This window comes from Bufo gargarizans, chromosome 2, assembly GCF_014858855.1.
Source record: "Bufo gargarizans isolate SCDJY-AF-19 chromosome 2, ASM1485885v1, whole genome shotgun sequence".
Lineage (NCBI taxonomy): Eukaryota > Metazoa > Chordata > Amphibia > Anura > Bufonidae > Bufo > Bufo gargarizans.
In genome coordinates this window covers 153,790,462-153,811,725 of record NC_058081.1, presented here as the reverse complement: position 1 = coordinate 153,811,725, position 21,264 = coordinate 153,790,462, and the positions used below count along the sequence as shown (strand labels likewise).

The 21,264-nt window shown below is 44.3% G+C and overlaps 1 protein-coding gene across 1 annotated transcript in view; it reads right to left on the bottom strand.

Annotated features, from left to right (window-relative positions):
- Nucleotides 1-21,264, bottom strand: part of FAM227B (family with sequence similarity 227 member B) — a 529,618-nt gene that overhangs the window by 424,372 nt on the left and 83,982 nt on the right. Inside the window, exons 2-3 of the mRNA XM_044279615.1 lie at nucleotides 15,962-16,015; nucleotides 3,272-3,509 (exon numbers count right to left, since the gene is read on the bottom strand). Coding sequence (XP_044135550.1) covers nucleotides 3,272-3,509; nucleotides 15,962-16,012 — 289 coding nt within the window. The 5' untranslated portion in view covers nucleotides 16,013-16,015. The remainder of the gene's footprint in view (nucleotides 1-3,271; nucleotides 3,510-15,961; nucleotides 16,016-21,264) is intronic.

The following is a 21,264-nucleotide window of genomic DNA, read 5'->3' as shown; positions in this document are numbered from 1 at the left end:
CAAAATAAATCAAGGGCCCCCTTCCAGGCCCCACCCATGTCCCACCTCCAGCCACGCCCCTGTCCCACCTCCAGCCACGCACTACACAAAGAACAAAAGTGCAATAATTTATCAATCTGGGGCTCTGGCTGAGGGCGACCTGCGGCTGCAATCCTGTCTCCTGCTCCCCGCCGCCGCAGCACCGCTCGTCGCTCCCCCGTGGCCTACCCTGAGCCCATGTTGCTGAGGCAGAGGGCATTGCCAGTGGCGGCCGGGCTACCTATCACAAGCAGCAAGCTTGGGACAGTGGCGGATCCAGGATTTAAAATTAGTCAGTGAGGTTGCAAAGTTACGCTCAGGTCCTAGTGACCACCTAATTTCAAAACAATTAATATAATAGCGTAGCAACCTCCTGAGGGATTTCCCCGTTTGTCATATTCAAGTGGTCTTGGGAGGAGCACTTCCAGATTTTTTTCTGTCCGTCGCCACAAAACAATGGTGCTTATAGAACAGACTACACAGTGTAGAGGTATACTGTATATTGTGGGGCACAGTGTAGGCTATATGTGTATAACAAACATATTCCACATGAAAACTTACAATTACTTGGCTTGGGCCTTGGGGATCTCGGACACGACTTCAACACTTTCGCCGGGGGCTCGGCGGAGCTGATGTGTTTTATCATAATGACAAAGATTTCATAATAAGGATTTGGAGAAGGGGCAGAGTAGAGAGGGATAGCAGAGCAGGAAGAGTCTGGCGCTGCTACTAGGGGGTCATACCATGTGGGAGTAATAAAGCCCACCATAATGTCCCCCCACGTACCTAGACTGAGTGACACCTGAAAACCCTATAATAGTGAGGGGACACGACCACTGGCTCCCTGCACTAAATACGGAGGGAGTCAGGGTTACCTAGAATCAAGCCAACAGGAAAACACAAATAAATGGAAAGACTTATCTAAGAAACCAGCAGTAGCAAACTTCTAGCACTGAGCACAATCCAGGAAGTAGTATAAACCGCAAAGTGAGGCAGTATGGGAGGGGATATAAAGGGAGACAATCACTGCTAATGGATGACAGCTGGGAGAGGGAGAAGAGATGTCAAAGCGAAACGAAAACAAAAGAACATCATGCAGGAGGTACTGAAGAACGTCTATCAGAACTTCTCAGAGATCTGGCGGTGACACTGAGTTAACAAGACTATTACTGAAATGATCTCAGCAGGTCCTTTAATGACAGCAATGAAATGCAGTGGAAAGGTTTTTTTGGGATTAAGTTAATTTTCATGGCAAAGAAGGACTATGCAATTCATCTGATCACTCTTCATAACATTCTGGAGTATATGCAAATTGCTATTATAAAAACTTCAGCAGCAACTTTTCCAATTTCCAATATTTATGTAATTCTCAAAACTTTTCGCCACGACTATACAATGAAGTAGTTGTTGTAATAGCCACAATACTTTCCACCATTTGTCCAATGCAGTTATCCCATGAAAATGTCCTGTGTGCTGATCCAGCAGGGCTCTCAGAAGCAGTCCAGAACGGATCAGTTTTGCCCTAATGCATTCTGAAGGGAAAAGGATCCGCTCAGAATGTATCAGTTTGCATTAGTTCAGTCTTCATTCCGCTTTGGAGACGGACACCAAAATGCTGTCTGCAGCGTTTTGGTGTCCGTCTGATGAAACTGAGCCATACGGATCCGTCCTGGCACACAATGTAAATTAATGGGGACGGATCCGTTTTCTATAACACAATCTGGTACAATAGAAAACGGACCCGTCCTCCATTGACTTTCAATGGTGTTCAAGACGGATCCGTCTTGGCTATGTTAAAGATAATACAAACGGGTCCGTTCTGAACGGATGAAGACTGTTGCATTATCTGAATGGATCCGTCTGTGCAGATCCATGACAGATCTGCACCAAACGTGAGTGAGAAAGTAGCCTAACACTGTTGCTTACTGAATTTCAGTGGGGTGTAACATAGTATATAAGGCCGAAAAAAGACATTTGTCCATCCAGTTCGGCCTGTCATCCTGCAAGTTGATCCAGAGGGAAAAAAAACTGTGAGGTAGAAGCCAATTTTCCCCACTTAAGGGGGAAAAAATTCCTTCCCGACTCCAATAATGCAATCAGAATAACTCCCTGGCTTAACGACCCCTCTGTAGCAGCTATAGCCTGTAATATTATTACACTCCAGAAATACATCCAGGCCCCTCTTGAAATCTTTTATTGTACTCGCCATCACCACCTCCTCAGGCAGAGAGTTCCATAGTCTCACTGCTCTTACCGTAAAGAATCCTCTTCTATGTTTGTGTACAAACCTTCTTTCCTCCAGACGCAGAGGATATCCCCTCATCACAGTCACATGACTGATGCCATGTTGTAGTTTGGCCATGGATACATTACACAGTTCTGACTGATTTATGGGATCTCTCTTTAATGACTGCAGTAAAAAGTGTACTAGTGGTCATTAAGGGCACCTGTCAGCACATTTATACCTATGAAACTGGCTGACCTGTTACATGTGCACTTGGCAGCGGAAGGCATCTGGGTTGGTCCCATGTCCATATCTGCCTGCATTGCTGAGAAAAATGAAGTCTTAATTTGCAAATAAGCTTCTAGGATCAGTGGGTGTGTTGCCATTACACCTAGAGGCTCAGCTCTCTCTGCAACTGCTGCTCCCTCTGCACTTTCATTGACAAGGCCAGGTGTGCTGACATTTCTACTGCCTGGTCCTGTCAACCAAAGTGAAGAGTGAATATATTAAAACATCATTTTTCTCAGCAACACGGGTACATATGAACATGGGACGAACACTGATGCCTTCAGGCGCCAAAAGCACATGCAACAGGTCAGCCAGTTTCATAGGTACACATTTGCTAACAGATGCCATTTAAGGGGTTAAAAGTCCATATATAGTCACCTCTTTGCTATGAAAACCTGAAATGGTGTCACATGATCTGTCACATGATGTGAGTGGAAGGCACCCAAGTCTGCAATACTACTAGGCATAGAGATATATAAACAGGTCAGAGTTGTGTTGAAGTATAGATCAGTGATGGGTTAGAAATTAAAATATCCCAAATTTTGGACACCCCATGGAGCGTCATTAAATTTATTATAAAACGGAAAGAATATGACAACAATCTGACAAGAAACATAAAACAGTTCCTGGGAGTAGTGTAATGCAACTTCAGATGCAGAGTAGCATGCATCAAACAGAGAGTACAATAAGTAATAATACAATCACAGCAATCACAGCAAATAACATTGAAGTAGTGTTTACCTCTTGGCAAAGAATCCTTATCACCATCCAAAGCTGGTAGACATAACATTTGGGAGGCATAATTATCCAAAAGCACCAAACTCTTATCAATTTTTGACTCCATATCTCCAAAAGCACTCACAGAAAGGGGGGCATTTACTAAAAAATGTTCATGAATCACGTCCAATGAAAATATAGAAACTGGAATCATCTCTTTATGAAGAGGTTCTTCTACAAAGGGAATTTCAGGCCAATCTTTCTGAAATAAAGAAAAAAAAATGGGGCGCATCAATGAACTAGAAGCCACACTGATTGTCACTTTTTTTTCCATAATATTATTATTTTTCCATATATACATAGACAAAAAGAAAAGCATAATCTATATAAGCAAGAAGAAAAAAAACATGAAAGGGTTTTTCTGGCCTAGGAGCCGACAATGTCAGTGGTCCTTATCTGTGCCCCATAAAGAAAGAAAAGAAAACACACCCCCCTGTCTATGCCTAAGCTGTGCCAGCCGTTCCTGGTCCCCACACAGTGATGTGCCATTCAAGCAGATGTCACTGCTAAGCTACTTCTGGATCCTGTCTGATGTTTTTTTTGTTTATTTTATGGCGCACAGGTTGGGACCACTGGGGATGTCAGCTACTAGGTTCGACTACATATTTAACTCATATGAAAAGAGATTAGATTTGCTTTTTAGCCTATCCTCACACCTTGGTGTTACTGTATGTCCAAAGATGGCAGCAGGAGGGATTATAGAGCAGGATGACAAGGTGATTTATATACTTAGAAAATCTCTCCTGGATACATTTCTTACTTAATGCTAGACAATTCCTTTATAAGGGTTGTCTCACTTCAGCAAATTGCATTTATCATGTAGACAAAAGGTGTCTTGATTAATTTTTCCATCACATTATACACTGCTTGTATCCAGGGGTTATGACCACCCCGCAATCCAGCAGCGGTGGTCATGCTTGCACACTATAGGAAAAGGCACCAAAACTGGGGGAGTACACATACAGTAGGCATGTATGTGCAGCAGCTCATATCCCGGCCACCTCGAACCTGCGCTGAAGTGGTGGCCATAACCCCTGGAAACGAGCGGTGCATAATGTGATGGAAAAATGAATCAAACCAGCAAAGGAGACAATATGGACAATCATAATACATAAGTGTCTTGTATTAAAGAGGACCTTTCACTAGTTTAAAAAGTAAAAACTAACTATATCAGTGGGCAGAGCGGCGCCCAGGGGTCCCCCTGCACTTACTAGTATGTCTGGGCGCCGCTCCGTTCGCCCGGTATAGGCTCCGGTGTCTGCAGCTCCTTCTTTTGTACTGGGCGGAGTTTTTGTATTAGGGTTGTCCCTTGCTGCAGCGCTGGCCAATCGTAGCGCACAGCTCATAGCCTGGGAGAGGGAGCCTGAGAAACTGCTACGGCTACCACATCCAAGCAAGGCAGCATGCGCACAAATTACCTATTAGGTATAATTAGGTGAGGGCCTGCAGAGGAGCTGACCCAGTAAAAGATTTTAGGTGCGGGTCTGCTGGTGAGCTGACACTCTAAAAAATGTAACGCAAGGGCCTTCAGGTGAGCTGACCCTATAAAATATTTGTGTTGCGGGCCCTGCTGGTGAGCTGACCCTGTAAAAGATTTGAGGTGCGGGACTGCTGGTGAGCTGACCCAGTAAAAGATTGTAGGTGAAAGCCTGCTGGTGAGCTGACCCTCTAAAAAAATTACATGCAAGAGCCTGCAGCTGAGCTGACCCTCTAAAAAAAATTATGCGAGGGCCTGCAGGTGAGCTGACCCTGTAAAACATTATATTTGAAGGGCATATATGCGAGGGCACTATATGTGACAAATAAGCATGTTGATATGATGGAAGAGGAGAAGGAGGATGAGAAAAGGAAGATTCAACCATATACCCTTATTTGTGGTGGAAGGGGTGCATGGGAATACAGTGTATTCAGTACACATTTAAAGTGCCTTTATGTTCATCAGCTTATCTGTTATAATGCCACCAGCAGCACTAAATACACGCTCAGACAAAATGCTAGCGGCAGGCCAGGCCAGCACCTCCGAAGCATAGTGCGCCAGTTCGTGCCACGTGTCCAGCTTGGACACCCAGTAGTTGTAAGGCACTGAGGGATCATTGAGGACACTGACACGGTCTGGTATGTACTCCTTGACCCTCCTCCAAAATTTTTCTCTCCTTATAACAGTAGCCTGCGCATCAGAGTGAGGGTGCTGGCGGGGTGTCATGAAACTGTCCCAGGCTTTGGAGAGTGTTGCCCTGCCTCTGTTGGAACTGCTGTGTGTTCCGTTTGTCTCCCCACCTCGGTTGGCCAAGGAACTACGGACTCTGCTGCCAGCGTTGTCAGATGGAAATTTTTCGAGCAATTTTTCAACAAGCATCTTCTGGTGTTGCACCGTTTTGTAATCGTGTTATCTAAAATGCGTATAACGCATGGGTCATCAGGAGTATCACTCAATCTCCTCATCCTCTTCCTCCTCTTCTGCCCACCCACGTTGAACAGATGGAATTAAACTTCCATGGGTACTACCCTCTGTAGCGGAGGCAACCGTCTCCTGCTCTTCCTCCTCCTCTTCATCCTCCAATTCGCACTGAGAAGACGAACTGAGGGTGGTCTGACTATCACCCTGTGTAAATGTCTTCCCCATTTCCACCTCTTCCACATGCAAAGCGTCATCCTTAATTGTGAGCAGTGAGCGTTTGAGTAGACACAAAAGTGGGATGGTTACACTTTAAATAGCGCTATCGCTGCTCACCATCTGTGTTGATTCCTCAAAGTTTCTTAAAACCTCACAGAGGTCAGACATCCAAGTTACGGCCATTATCAGACACAACCATGCCTGGTTCTAGGTTGAGTGGCGAGAGCCACAGCTCAGTCTGGTAGCTTATCCCCTGCCACAGCTATGTGGCGGTGTGCTGTTTGTCCCCTAAGCATATCATCCTCAGCACGGCCTGTTGCCGCTTCCCCACTGCAGTGCTACACTGCTTCCAGCTACCGACTGATGACTGACTGGTGCTGCACGTGGATAGTTCAGTGGTGGAAGTGGAAGAGGTGGAGAAGTGGGGGTTGGAGCCACTAACGTAGGTGCTGGCGGAAACCCTAATCAACGTAGGGCCCGCAATCCTTGACGTTGGTAGCACCTGTGCCATCCCAGGGTACGACTCGCTCCCAGCCTCCACAAGATTCACCCAGTGTGTCATCAGGAAAATGTAGCATCCCTGGCCGAATGCACTTGTCCATGTGTCTGTGGCTAAGTGGACCTTCCCAGTAACTGCGTTGGTCAGGGCACGTGTGACGTTACGGGCACATGTTGGTGTAAGGCGGGCACGGAACACCTTTAAAAATAGTGGCTGGGGACTGCGTAACGCGGGACGGCCGCCGACATCAGGCTGCGGAAGGCCTCAGTGTCCACTAGCCTAAATGGCAACATTTCCAGGGCCAGTAATTTGGAAAGCTGCGCATTTAGTGATATGGCCTGTGGGTGGGTGGCTGGGTATTTTTGCTTGCGTTCAAAGGCCTGGGGTAAGGACATTTGAACGCTGCGCTGGGACACGGAAGTGGATGTGGTCACTGATGGTGCTTGCGAAGGTCCAGGTGCAGGGTGGGACGCATCCGGGCCTGCGCCTTTGACAGGGGATTGGCCAGCACGTAACATAGGGGAAAATGAGGCAGTGGTGTGACCCGCAGACACAGATTGTGGACCCAGGCGTTCATCCCACTTATTATGGTGCTTGTATGCCATGTGGCGGATCATGCTTGTGGTGGTTAGGTTGCTAGTGTTCATGCCCTGGCTCATTTTCAAATGGTACAGGTTGAAAACTACTATTCTTTTGTCATTCGCACTTTCTACCAAAAAAAATGCCAGACTGCGGAACCTCTACTCCTTGGCAAGGGAGATTTTCACAAGGGGGTGCTCCGTGGAACAGTTGCGGGTCTGTTTGGTGTGGCCCGCCTTCTTCCTTTTGCCACCCCACTGCCTCTTCCAGCCTGTTGCAGTGCTTCAGATCCCTCCCCCTCTGCACTGCTCTCCTTGCTCGGCTTGCCACCTTCCCAAGTTGGGTCAGTGACCTCATCGTCCACCACCCCCTCTTCCACTTCCTCACTCTGATCATCCTCAAGATTTGTTGACCTAACCATAAGCTCAGTGATTGCCAACTGTGTCTCATCCTCTGCATCAACCTCTTGAGAAAGTTATTGCAGTTGACTAATTGGCCACTGTGTCTCATTATCATCCACCTCATTAAACTCTAATTGCCGTTCACCACCGTCAAGTTCTTGTGACTGTGGATGCTCAAGAGGTTGGGAATCAGGGCACAAGATCTCATGTCCCTCTTTAAGCGTGCTTGGTGAGAGGGCCAAATCAAGTAATGGTGCAAAAAAGAGCTCCTCGGAATATCTCTGAGTGTGGGATCACTTGTTTGGCCAGACTGTACATGGTGGGAGGAAGGACGATCAGGGTTAGGATTGTGTGGACCAGACTCCTAGCTACTGAGGCTGGATTTGGTGGAAGACAGGGTGGTGCTAAACCGACTGAAAGCATTATCTGCTGCAATCCAACCAACCACCTACTCACACTGGGCTGACTTCTAGAGTGGTGTCCTGCGCCGCTCTGCAAACTGGGACATGAAGCTAGGTATCTTGGATGATAATTTTTCTTGTGCTCTGGCAGCAGGCACTAGACTGTTTCTATGCTTCCCATGGTAACCCTTTTCAAGCCCCTAAGTTGTTATGCTTGCCTTGTTTAGTGCAGATGTGTTTCTTGCTCTCTACCCATAATTCTTCAGTGTTGATAAGAAATGGTTCATTACAGCTCTCTGAGCTCGATTTTACTTTCCATTAGCCCTTCTAAATGGGCCTCCCGTTTCTCCATATCCATGTACATGGAATAGAGTGGAGTGTAGCTTATTGCCCTATCTTGGGATCTTATTTCCTGACTATCTACTGGCTAGTGCAACTAGTTTCTTGCTCAGATCCTCCCCACTTTCCTTCTGTGTTTTCCCTTTATGTTTTTAATTTCAGGTAGAGTTCCTCTCCTTCGCAGGGACCTGTTAAGCAGCTTACATTTCTTTATACGGATGCAGTACTGGTGGAATGGCAAACTAGAATGGAGGGATTCCGACAGATTGCCTCTCTACATTAGCAAGTACAAACCTACTAATATTCAATATGCCAAGTGCGTATCCTTAAATGTCAAAGAATTAATATAAATTTTTAATGTTTTGGATTCCTCAACCACTACATCGTATTAACCCGTGTCTTCCAGCCATTTGTTGGCGATGTCAGACAGAAGTGGGATCTCTCTCTCATATCTTTTGGTCATGGGCGTCAATACACCCTTTTTGGCAACTAGTATACGATCATATATACCAGGTGACCCATATTAAATTCCCTTTAGCTCTCTTACTCTACTTAATTAACGTGACACAGTTGGCACCCCCGAGACACCACTTTAAACTAGCACTACATATACTAACAGCAGCTAGGTGTAGGTTAGCTAAATTTTGGAAACAATCTATACCCCCCTCCAGTACAAATCTCATTACTAGGAGCTTATACACAACACTCTAATACTGGAGCGTTGACATAGTGTGGGAGACTTGGGACGAATTTTGCATCTTACAATTCCTGTGAATACATTAGACCTGAATCAATAGGATAGCTATCTTGACGCCATCCTTTTCCCTTACTCTCCTTTCGCTGTGTCTGTCCTGTCGAGGTCTGTATCGCTCGATGTATACTTTCTTGTCTGAATGCTAAGAATTGTCATACTCACTTTTACATCTTGGTACTTAAGTATAAGTATGTTTGAATTGCAATGACTACTTATTTGAAAATACTGTTATGATTGTACAAAACTTTATTGCATGACTTCAATAAAAATACAGTTAAAGAGTAACTAATCCTTCATAACAAATTTGAATAAGAATTCCCTAATGCCCCAATAAAACTTTTTCTAATATACTTTATTAATTATTTTAGTATTTTTGCTACACTTTTACCTTCCTAAAGCGCACCATTCACTGTGCGCTTAAAACTCAATTATCTGTACACCGCTGACAGCTCAGTCGGAGTGTTAAATTTATCTATGCCAGGATTAGCGGAGTGCAGCGGCTCCCGCTTCTGCCTGCTCGGCTAAGCTAAGAGCTGACATGCAGTTCTCTTAGCTTATAGGAGAGGGCAGAAGCAGGAGACGCTCCGCTCAGCTAATCCTGGCATAGTTCATGGGTACAGGGTACCCATGTGCAGGAGTTAGTAATCCTCCAGGGGGCAGGAGCAGCAATGTGCGCTCCTGCCCATACCCCCTGCGCTGCTGCAGCCCCATTCATTAATTTCACACTCCGTACACCGCTGAGCTGTCCAAAGGACTGAGTTTTAAGCACACAGTGAATGGTGCACTTTAGGGAGGTAAAAGTATAATAAAAATACAAAATTCATTAATAAAGTATATTAGAAAAAGTTTTATTGGGACATTAGTGACATACAAGCAGCAAACTTTGTAAAAACCAAAATGTGTGTCAATCTCAAAACTTTTGGCCACAACTGTAGAACTTTGATTTATATTTCTCTTTTACTCATTCACTTTGCATTTTAATAGTTAAAAATAAACTATTAGCACATTTTTTAAAGATAATATTTATTATAAAAAGTCACATTCTTACTACTGTTGATGTAGGCAAGATGACTATATATCTCTAATATAGCCTCTGTTGATATTCTGTGCCGTTTGTTATATTTCATAAGCCATTTTCCTTCTTGGGCAAATCCGCTGATGGATGGTCATGTGACCAGACATATCACTCGGCCTCTGCTATTCCAATACATTGCACCTGCACTAAACTCCCAACAGTGCAGATGGCAGGTGAAGTATCTGAATGGAGAAGACCGAGTGATTTTTCTGGTCACATGACCCTCTATCAGCAGACACTTTATGGACAGAACCTCTATGCAAACAGCACACGTGACTTGGCCAACAAGGGGGGTGGGAGATTATATATAGCCACAAAAGGTATATTATAAAGGTACCCTACAGTCATCTCATAAAGCCATCCATCCAGGCTTGGACTGGCCCAGCAGGGAGCAGGTGAATTCCCCCACTGGGCCCTAGGCTATACTGACTTGTAAATAGTTCTGAGAGCTCCAGCTGCTCAGTGACAAGCGCGGCTGCCTGCCCATGTATATACATCATCAGAGCGGCACCCGACCAGCAGTTTACTAAGCACCTCCGCCTGTTGATGATCACCAGGCAGCTGTGCTTAATAAAGTGCTGCTGGCCAGGTGCAGTATTGCTGATGTATGTATATCAGCAGGAGGCAGCAGCTCTTGCCAGTGAGCAGCTGGGGCTAGGTTCGGACTGGCGTGGGCTTCTTCTAAGTGGGACTGCCGCTGTTTAATTCTTTTAATAAGTTTTGTAAAAATGCTGCAGCTACTGGCAATCTAACCTGTCCCAGCATTCATGTCCCTGGAACATCCTGAAAGGGGAAGGGCGCATTCCCCAAACACTGTTGGTGGAATGAGAGTGGAGGGGAGGAATTCCTGCTGGCCCGCCCCCAGAACTTTGATCTCTTGCCAGCCAGATAGGCCTCGTCTCTTCAGCAGCAGATGAGGGAAGGAGAAGACAGCAGGACCAGAAGAGGCATCGCCAGAGAGAAGCACGGGGGGAAAAGACAGCAGGGAAGGAAAGTAGGGGCTGCAGCTGGATCAAAAGAGACAGGAAGAAAAAAAAGCCACAGTAAGGAGGAAGGGGAGTCCTAGGGTTGAGCGAAACGAGCTTCAGATCCTAGATCTGAAGTCACTTCCCTCAAAACGTCAGTTTAATGCTGTATGGAGAATCCATCTCCGTACGGCATTAATATGTATGGCCTTGGGCAGGTACCTCGGGAACGAAGCAGAGTTCGAATCCAAGTTTTAAAATTATTTTCCAGTTTAAAAATTAAATATCAAAGTTATTCATCAAAGTCTCACGAGACTTCGGGAATAACTGACTTTGCCTCAGAGGCCATTCATTTAAATGCTGTACGTAGACTGATCTCTGCACAGCATTAAACTGAAGTTTTGAGCGAAGTGACTTCAGATCAAGGATCCAAAGCTTGCTTAGCTAATCCCGACTTTAAGCAACTAAACAGGAGAGCAATGTAGGCTGGACCTGGAAGCATAATATATTGGGTGTGGGGGAGCTACTAGATAACACACTTTTATTAAGGGTTAATTGCCACGGATCGCATGCCTTGTTATTGAGGCCGGGTGCCGGGTCTGTGATAACGCCACCGCCACCTGCTGCCTACACTTGAATCTGTTAATTACATTCATTAGTTGCACAGTGAGGCCCCCCAGTATTATAAATCATAACCATTGGTGGCGCAGTGCGCCCTTTAACCCTTCCCTCCCAGTATTAGAATCATTGGTGGCGCAGTGACCACAGGCGCCCACCTCATTGTTATAGTCATTGGTGGCAGTAGCTCCCCTCCTCTTCATTGGTGGTTCAATGGCAGCTTCCGATCAGAGCCCCATCACTGTAATCACGGGGCTCCGATCGGTTACCATGGCAGCCGGGTCTCTACTTAAGCCTTGGCTGCCATAGTAAGCTCCCTGCTACTGTGTGCACAAAGCACAGGGCAGCAGGTACAGTGTTAGGGTGAATAGAACAAGGGTTCTAGCCCCTAAGGGGCTAATAGTAAATAAAAAGTAGCAAAAATAAATAAATAAATCATAACCAGTTTAAATCGCCCCCTTTACCAATTTTACATATAAAATAATAAAAACCATGTACAATATTATATAACAATATCTAATAATAATATTAAAATGTATTACATATCTCCACGCCCGAAAAAGTGTGAACTATTAAAGTATTAAAAAACTATTTCCTATGCCGTGAATGCCGTAACAGGAAAAAAAAAAAAACGTGCGATTTGCCATTTTTAGTCACATTGCCCCTCCCCCCCCCCCAAAAAAAATATAGGATAGGACTCTTCTATTATGGGCCGGACGTTCCATAAAATGCAGAATGCACACAACTTTTTTGGTGTTTTATTTTTTTTCACGTGGTATCGAATGTTATAGAGTATAGCAATACTTCTTTGTGGTATCGAAATCTAATAAAAATTTTGGTATTGTGACAACTCTAGTTGTACACCAGCAATCTTATGGTAGTGCCAGCCACAAATTATCCCCCTAATTAGCACCCTTAATATTATATGACATATATGTATGTCATATGCTTTAAGCAGTTTTATAGAGCAGGCTCACCTGCTGAGCTTGCTCCCTAGGTGGCAGGTGCCAGCTGTATAATACAGCAGATACCCGCCAGCAGAGACCAGGATCAGAGATAATGCAGATTCTAGTTGTTTCACCCCTCAGATGCTGTGGTCAATAATGACAACAGCGTCTGAGGGGCTAGACAGAGGAAGGAGGCTCCGCAGCAAAATTACGGGGCTCCGATCAGCTGAAAAGCAGCCAGAAACCAAGTGAAGTCTCCCAGGCCTGCCATAGCAAGCTACTTGCAAAGCCGTGACCAAGGTACAGCCTAACACACAGCTAATAAAAATCCCAGTCCATCCGTGGCTTGGGCCCTCAAAAGTATTTATACGTTTTAGATTTGGGGAGAGATAGGGAGGGGAACAAGTGGCAAGATAATATGACATCCTGCCTCTTGCATACTGTATTGCAGTTTCTTTCACTTTGGGACTCCTCCTGACCTGTGGATGTAAACTATATGTACATGCGTCTTTGCAGAGTGCGGTAGCTGGATTTCAGTACGGCAGAAGAAGCCAGAAAAGTCAAAAACAGGAGGTGGAACATAGAAACAACAGCCATCAGAAAGATAGAAACTGTGTGTTAGACCTCATGCATACTTTCAGTGTCCAATTCACATACAGTCATGTGAAAAAATTAGGACACCCTTTGAAAGCATGTGGTTTTTTGTAACATTTTTAATAAAAGGTTATTTCATCTCTGTTTCAACAATACAGAGAGATTAAAGTAATCCAACTAAACAAAGAAAACTGAAGAAAAGTCTTTTCAAGATCTTCTGTAAATGTCATTCTACAAAAATGCCTATTCTAACTGAGGAAAAAGATAGGACACCCTTGCCCCTAATAGCGAGTGTTACCTCCTTTGGCTGAAATAACTGCAGTGAGACGGTTCTTGTAGCCATCTACCAGTCTTCGACATCGGTCTGAGGAAATTTTACCCCACTCCTCAATGCAGAACTTTTTCAGCTGTGAGATGTTTGAGGGGTTTCTTGCACGTACAGCCCTTTTCAAGTCACCCCACAGCATCTCAATGGGATTCAAATCTGGACTTTGACTTGGCCATTCCAGGACTCTCCATTTCTTCTTTTTCAGCCAATCTTTGGTTGATTTACTAGTATGTTTTGGGTCATTGTCATGTTGCATGGTCCAGTTCCGCTTCAGCTTTAATTTTCTAACTGATGGTCTCACATGTTCTTCAAGCACCTTCTGATACACAGTAGAATTCATCGTGGATTCTATGATGGTGAGCTGACCAGGTCCTGCTGCAGCAAAGCAGCCCCAAACCATGACACTTCCACCTCCATGCTTCACAGTTGGTATGAGGTTCTTTTCTTGGAATGCTGTGTTTGGTTTACGCCAAACATGTCCTCTGCTGTTGTGTCCAAATAATTCAATTTTGGACTCATCTGTCCAAAGAACATTATTCCAGAAGTCCTGGTCTTTGTCAACTTTATCTCTGGCAAATGTCAGTCTGGCCTCGATGTTTCTCTTGGAAAGCAAAGGTTTCCTCCTTGCACACCTCCCATGCAAGTTAAACTTGTACAGTCTCTTTCTGATTGTAGAGGCATGTACTTCTACATCAACAGTAGCCAGAGCCTGCTGTAGTTCTCGAGATGACACTTTAGGGTTTTTGGAGACCTCTTTTAGCATCTTGCGGTCTGCTCTTGGGGTGAACTTGCTGGGGCGACCAGTCCTGGGCATGTTGGCAGTTGTTTTGAAAGCCCTCCACTTGTAGACTATCTTCCGGACAGTGGAATGGCTGATTTCAAAATCTTTTGAGATCTTTTTAAATCCCTTCCCAGACTCATAGGCTGCTACAATCTTTTTTCTGAAGTCCTCTGACAGCTCTTTTGCTCTCACCATGGTGCTCACTCTCACTTCAACAGTCAGGAGCACACCAAACTAAATGTCTGAGGTTTAAATAGGGCAAGCCTCATTCAACATGCAGAGTAACGATCTACTAATTATGTGCACCTGGTGTGATATACCTGTGTGAGATCTGAGCCAATTTAAGAGGGAATACATGTGAGGGTTTCCTATCTTTTTCCTCAGTTAGAATAGGCATTTTTGTAGAATGACATTTACAGAAGATCTTGAAAAGACTTTTCTTCAGTTTTCTTTGTTTAGTTGGATTACTTTAATCTCTCTGTATTGTTGAAACTGAGATGAAATAACCTTTTATTAAAAATGTTACAAAAAACCACATGCTTTCAAAGGGTGTCCTAATTTTTTCACATGACTGTATTTCTCCTTCCCATTGTTCACAATACGGACTTGGATAGAACACGTTCTATTATTTGCAGAATGGACACATGGATGCTGACAGCCCACAGATGACATGCATGCTCTGTTTTTTTTCAGGACCCATAGAAATTAATGGGTCCATGTGTGATATGCAAAAAATGTGGATCAGAAACTGATACAAAATACGGGGGTGTGCATGAGGCCTGATAAGCAGGCTGAGTCCCCTGGCCAGTCCCCAAACTACAACAGGTATTTACTGTAAAAAAAAACCAGCAGCTTTCACATTCTTCCTGTCTTGCCCACCAGAAATTACTAGCATGCCCTGTCAGATCCAGACTTTCAGGACCTTCTGGGAATTGTATTTTTCCTTACTGCAAAATGCTGGACTTTTGCAAGGATGCAGTGATGATGTGGACCCACATGTTGCTGGCTGTTCTATACAGTCAACATTCTGAAGAGTGGTGTCCTATGTAGTGTCATGTCTTGGGCAAAAAACTAAAGTCAGTTTGCCGAGAACCAATAATATAATGTAGTAAATTCATAAAGGTGTTGTCTGGCCATGGAGCCGACAACCCTAATGGCACGGACCTGTGCACCTTAACATAAAAAATAAATAAAAAATCGGGCTCATCTGTCCACGGTCCCGTCAATGCTCTGTTCATGGCTACTTCTGATCCTCACAAGACCAGCCACTGGCTATGTCCCATGACCGCTGTGGCCAACACTATGTCCAATGCTAAAATGCACACGTTCATGAGCATGAGGCCAAATAATAAACAAGTTATATCTCGATGTACAGTAGATGTACGGTGGGCTCCAAGAATTAATTCCACTGGTGGGCCCTAGGCACTCCAGTCCGACACTGCATTTATAAACAGTAGCCAGAATGCGGCCAGCCCCTTTAAGACAGTGACACAACATAAATAATGTATAGCACAACCCATCTGTATTTATTAGACATGTTACTTTAGGAGCATACCACTAGAAACACATTCTGTCTTAGCTATTGCCTCTGTAGTTTATATTATCTACACCTTGAAAGTGCAAGTATTTGATATATGTGCACAACCCATAACCAGGGTGCCCTAAGATATTACCAGATGTACACAGTTTAAATTGTTTATTCTTGAAGTGGCCCGACTAAAATCTTCCCTAAATGCGCTGCAAAAACTTTACTTCTTACCAAGTGTTTGAAGTTGAGAAATTCTTGAAATGTAGCTGGGGCGTTCTGCATTTTCTGCAAAGGAAACAGAGTGACACATTTGAGATATTAATAAACAGAATAAGAGACTCAATTTTAAAACAAAATGTTTCAACAGGATGAATAAGGCCTCTTTCACACGAGCGTGACGGATTGGCTCCGGATGCGTTCAGTGAAATTCGCACCATTTTGCCAGCAAGTTCAGTCAGTTGTGTCTGCGATTGCATTCAGTTGTTCCGTTTTTTCCGTGCGGGTGCAATGCGTTTTCATGCGTTTTTCACACGCGTGATAAAAAAACTGAAGGTTTACAAACATCTCCAAACAACCATTAGTGAAAAACGCATTGCATCCGCACTTGCTTGCGGATGCAATGTGTTTTTCCCTGAAGCCGCATTCACTTCTATGCGACCAGGGCTGCATGAAAAACACAGAATATAGAACATGCAACGTTTTTCACGCAATGCGTGCACAGACCCATTGAAATGAATAGGTCAGGATTCAGTGCAGGTGCTATGTGTTCATGTCACGCATTGCACCCGCGCGGAAAACTCGCTCGTGTGAAAGGGGCCTAACATGTCTGCAGGCAAAGACAAAATGGTCATTATTTAACTTTATTTACCAAACATGCTTTACATTATTTCCTTTAACCCCTTCAAGACACAAAGGGGGTCATTTATCAAACTGGTGTAAAGTAGAAGTGGCTTAGTTACCCATACCAACCAATCAGATTTCTGCTCTCATTTTCCAAAGGAACTGTCCAAAATGAAAGGTGGAATCGGATTGGTTGCTATGGGCAACTAAGTCAGTTCTACTTTATACCAGTTTGATAACTGACCCCCAAAGTTTTCACCTTACACAGCCTAAAGGCCCTATTACACGGAGCAAATATCGTACAAATTATCGTGCCTGTGACCGAAAATGAACGAGAAGCATGTGATGTCATAAGTACGAACGACTCAAAGATGAGCGACAAATCACTTGTTTCTCGCCAATCTTAAAACTTTCAGCATGCTAAAGAATTATCGCTCCTCGTTAATAGATCCGTTTGTATAATATGGAGTCACTATAAAATCCTTGATGCAGTTTTCCTGCATCGAGGATTCGTTTTGATCATGTGAACACAGAGCATGAGTGAAGTGAAGCCTATCACTCACCGCTCTGTGGTTTCCCGTCGGCACCGTACTGCACTGTCCTGGGCCTGGCATGCACACATCGTCAGTGTACACTGCCTGACGCTGTGTGATGTCAGGTCCCAGTGCATGTTGCAAAGAAGAAGACGCTGCGGTCCTTCTCTTGTGGACTCCATATTGGCCAGCCATACCCTGCCAGGAAAGGTAAGTATTACAGTTGTCATTTATCAAGCAGCGTCCCGAATCTGCTGGGGGGGGGGGGGGGGGGGTGTTGCTGAGGGACATGGCAAGGAGGAATGATGGCAGTAGGGAGCATAGCATGGAGGCACTGAGGGACATGGCATGGAGGCACTGGGGGGACATGATGGCATAGAGGGGTTGATGGCACTGGGGGACATGATGGCATAGAGGGGCTGATGGCAGTGGGGGGACATGGCATGGAGGGGATGATGGCACTTGGCACTGGGGAACATGATGGCATGGAGGGGCTGATGGCACTGGATGATTGGGGGACATTATGGTATGGAGGGGCTGATGGCACTGGGGGACATGTTGGTATGGAGGGGCTGGTGGCACTGGGGGACATGTTGGTATGGAGGGGCTGGTGGCATGGAGGGGCTGATGGCAGTGGGGGACATGATGGCATGGAGGGGCTGATGGCAGTGGGGGACATGATGGCATGGAGAGGCTGATGGCATTGGGGGACATGATGGCATGGAGAGGCTGATGGCATTGGGGGAGTGGGGGACATGATGGCATGGAGAGGCTGATGGCATTGGGGGAGTGGGGGACATTATGGTATACAGGGGCTGATGGCACTGGGGGAGTGGGGGACATGATGGCATGGAGAGGCTGATGGCATTGGGGGAGTGGGGGACATGATGGTATACAGGGGCTGATGGCACTGGGGGAGTGGGGGAAATGATGGCATGGAGAGGCTGATGGCATTGGGGGAGTGGGGACATGATGGTATGAAAGGGCTGATGCCACTGAAGACATGGGGGCTGATGGTACAGAGGACTGATGGCACAGAGTACTGATGGCATGGGGGGAGCTGATGGCATGGGGGACCTGGTGGCGCTGAGGACTGATGGCACGGGGGCTGATGAGTTTTTATAAAGGAAAATGTTCTTTTCATTTTTTTTTCTTATTAGAGTACTCGACTAATCGATAGCATACTTGATTACTAAAATAATCGATAGCTGCAGTCCTAGTCTACTCGCTAACGATCTCATACATGTCTTTTGACCAAGCACCTGACCCCTTCTTTACATGTAATAACAAGGAACGATTTAAAACCAAAACAACGACCGCAAGTACGAACAATTATCTATGTGTAAAATTTTTGTTGTTAATGAGTGTCTCCATCTTCGATCGTTTATTGTTATCTGTCTGACATCTGCTGGTGTCATAGTACCTTAATTTTGCAAATCTGACTTGTCACTTTATGTGTTAATATCTTTGGAAAGCTTTTACTTATCAAAGCAATTGTTTATTCGTGGCACATCGTAATTGTTGGCACACATGCTATATTTGGGAACAATTAGAAAACATTTGAAAAAAATAGAAATTTTCTACATTTACATTTAACTGCTTTTAAGACAGATTGTGATACAGTACCTCTAAAACAGTTATTACCATTCACTATGTCTACTGTATGCTCTCGTCATTTTATAAATGTCATAATGACTTTATATTTTTTCGGAAGTTAGAAGGTTTAAAAAAAATCAAGAAAATTTCCAAAACGTACTTTTTTTTTTTTTAAGGGAATCTGTTAGCAGATTTGTACCTATAAAACTGGCTGACCTGCAAATGAGCCTCTAGGAGCAACTGGGGTGTTGTCATTACACCTAGAGGCTCTGCTCTCTCTGCAACTGCTGCCCCCTGTGCACTTTGATTGACAGACCCATGCAGTGTGAACATCATCAAGCCTGCCCGGCCCTATCAAAGTGAGAGGGCGAGATGGTTACAGAGAAATCATTTTATATGACATCATATAACATACAACATCATATAAACATGGGACCAAACAGATGTCTGCCAAGTGCACATGTAATAGTTCAGCCAGTTAGGTAGAAATCTGCTGACAGATGCCTTTTAAGTAGTGTTGAGCGAACTTGTGTTTTAAGTACGGCGTCTAAAGTGCGAGTTCGCGATTCTTCGATAACCCGAACCCAAAACAGAAGTTCGCTCAACACTACTTTTAAGGATTATTTCCATTCTGAAGTGACTGTGATGGCCTTACATAATAGAAGCCACCCACAAATGACCCCCATTTGAGAATCCACACCCACACATCAAATTATTCAAATCTGATTTATGTATTCAAACAGGAATTAAAGCAAAATGCATGTGAAATTTGTAAAAAAAAATTTGCAGATTTTCCATTTTTATCCATTTGTTCCTAAGACCCAGTAAGGGTTAACAGCAAAGCAAACCTCAACATTTATTACCCTGATTCTGTAGTTTTTGAACATCCTGTGATTTTGCAAGTTCTTAAAAATCATGGAGTGGTCTGAAATTCACATTGTAAGTGCATTCCCACTCAGACAGAATAAAAAATAAAAAAAATTCAAGAAATCACATTGTATAATTTTTAAAGAATGTATTTGTCTTGCACTGCTTAAAGGCACAGTAGCAGATCTTTGAGAGCCAGAATTCTTGCTGTTTCTCAGTTGTTCAAATACTTATGTTAAGTATTTGAACAACTGAGAAACAGCAAGAATTCTGGTTCTCAAAGATCTGCTACTGTGCCTTTAAAAAGTCCACCTCTACTCCACTCATTAATCTAACTTAGTAGCACCTGCCTGAGCTCTTTAAAGATCCCTGTCCACCCCACAGTCAGTGAGACACCAACTAGTACCATGGGCAAGACCAAAGAGCTGTCAAAAGACACCAGAGACAAAATTGTGGACCTCCACAAGGCTGGAAAGGGCTACGGGGCAATTGCCAAGCAGCTGTTGGAGCAATTGTTAGAAGATAAAAGAGGCTAAAGACAACTGTCAGACTCCCTCAGACTGGGGCTCTGTGCAAGATCTCACCTCGTGGGGTATCACTGATAAGAAAGGTGAGGAATTAGCCCAGAACTACAAGGGAGGAGCTGGTCAATGACATGAAGAGAGCTGGGACCACAGTTTCAAAGGTCACTGTCGATATTGTTTCAAATCATACACTGCATGGAAGGTTCTCCTGCTCAAGTCATCACATGTCCAGGTCCGTCTGAAAATTTGCCAATGACCATCTGGATGATCCAGAGGAGGCATGGGAGAAAGTCATGTGGTCAGATGAGACCAAAGTAGAACTTTTTGGTCTAAATTTCACTTGTCGTGTTTGGAGGAAAAAGAAGGGTGAGTTGAATACCGAGAACACCATCCCTACTGTGAAGCATGGGGGTGGTAGCATGCTTTGGGGGTGCTTTTCTGCAAAGGGGACAGGAAGACTTCACTGTATTAAGGAGAGGATGAATGGGGCCATTTATTGTGAGATTTTGAGCAACAACCTTTTTCCCTCAGTCAGAGCATTGAAGATGGGTCTCGTCTGGGTCTTCCAACTTGACAACGACCCGAAGCATACGTCCAGGATAACCAAGGAGTGGCTCCGTAAGAAGCCTATCAAGGTTCTGGAGTGGCCTAGCCAGTCTCCAGACCCAAATCCAATAGAATATCTTTGGAGGGAGCTGAAACTCCGTGTTGCTCAGCGACAGCCCCGAAACCTGACAGATCTAGAGGAGATCTGTGTGGAGGAGTGGGCCAAAATCCCTTTTGCAGTGTGTGCAAACCTGGTCAAGAACTACAGGAAACGTTTGACCTCTGTAATTGCAAACAAAGGCTCCTGTACAAAATATTAACACTGATTTTCTAAGTTGTTTCAAATACTTATATTCAGCATTGCAAGACATATAAATTCTTTAAAAATCATACAATGTGATTTCCTGAATTGTTATTTTTTTATTCTGTCTCAGAGTTGTTTTTTTTGCAGGATGAGTTGCCATGATCATTGATATTATTTTGAGATACATACAGTACGACCTTGATTGCTTTTTATTTAGCTTTTTGGCAAGCAGCATTCTGCCATTGTGCTGATCGGTATGATTACAGGGATACTAAATTTGATATACAAATTTATACATTTTAGGGGAAATAAATCATGTTTTTA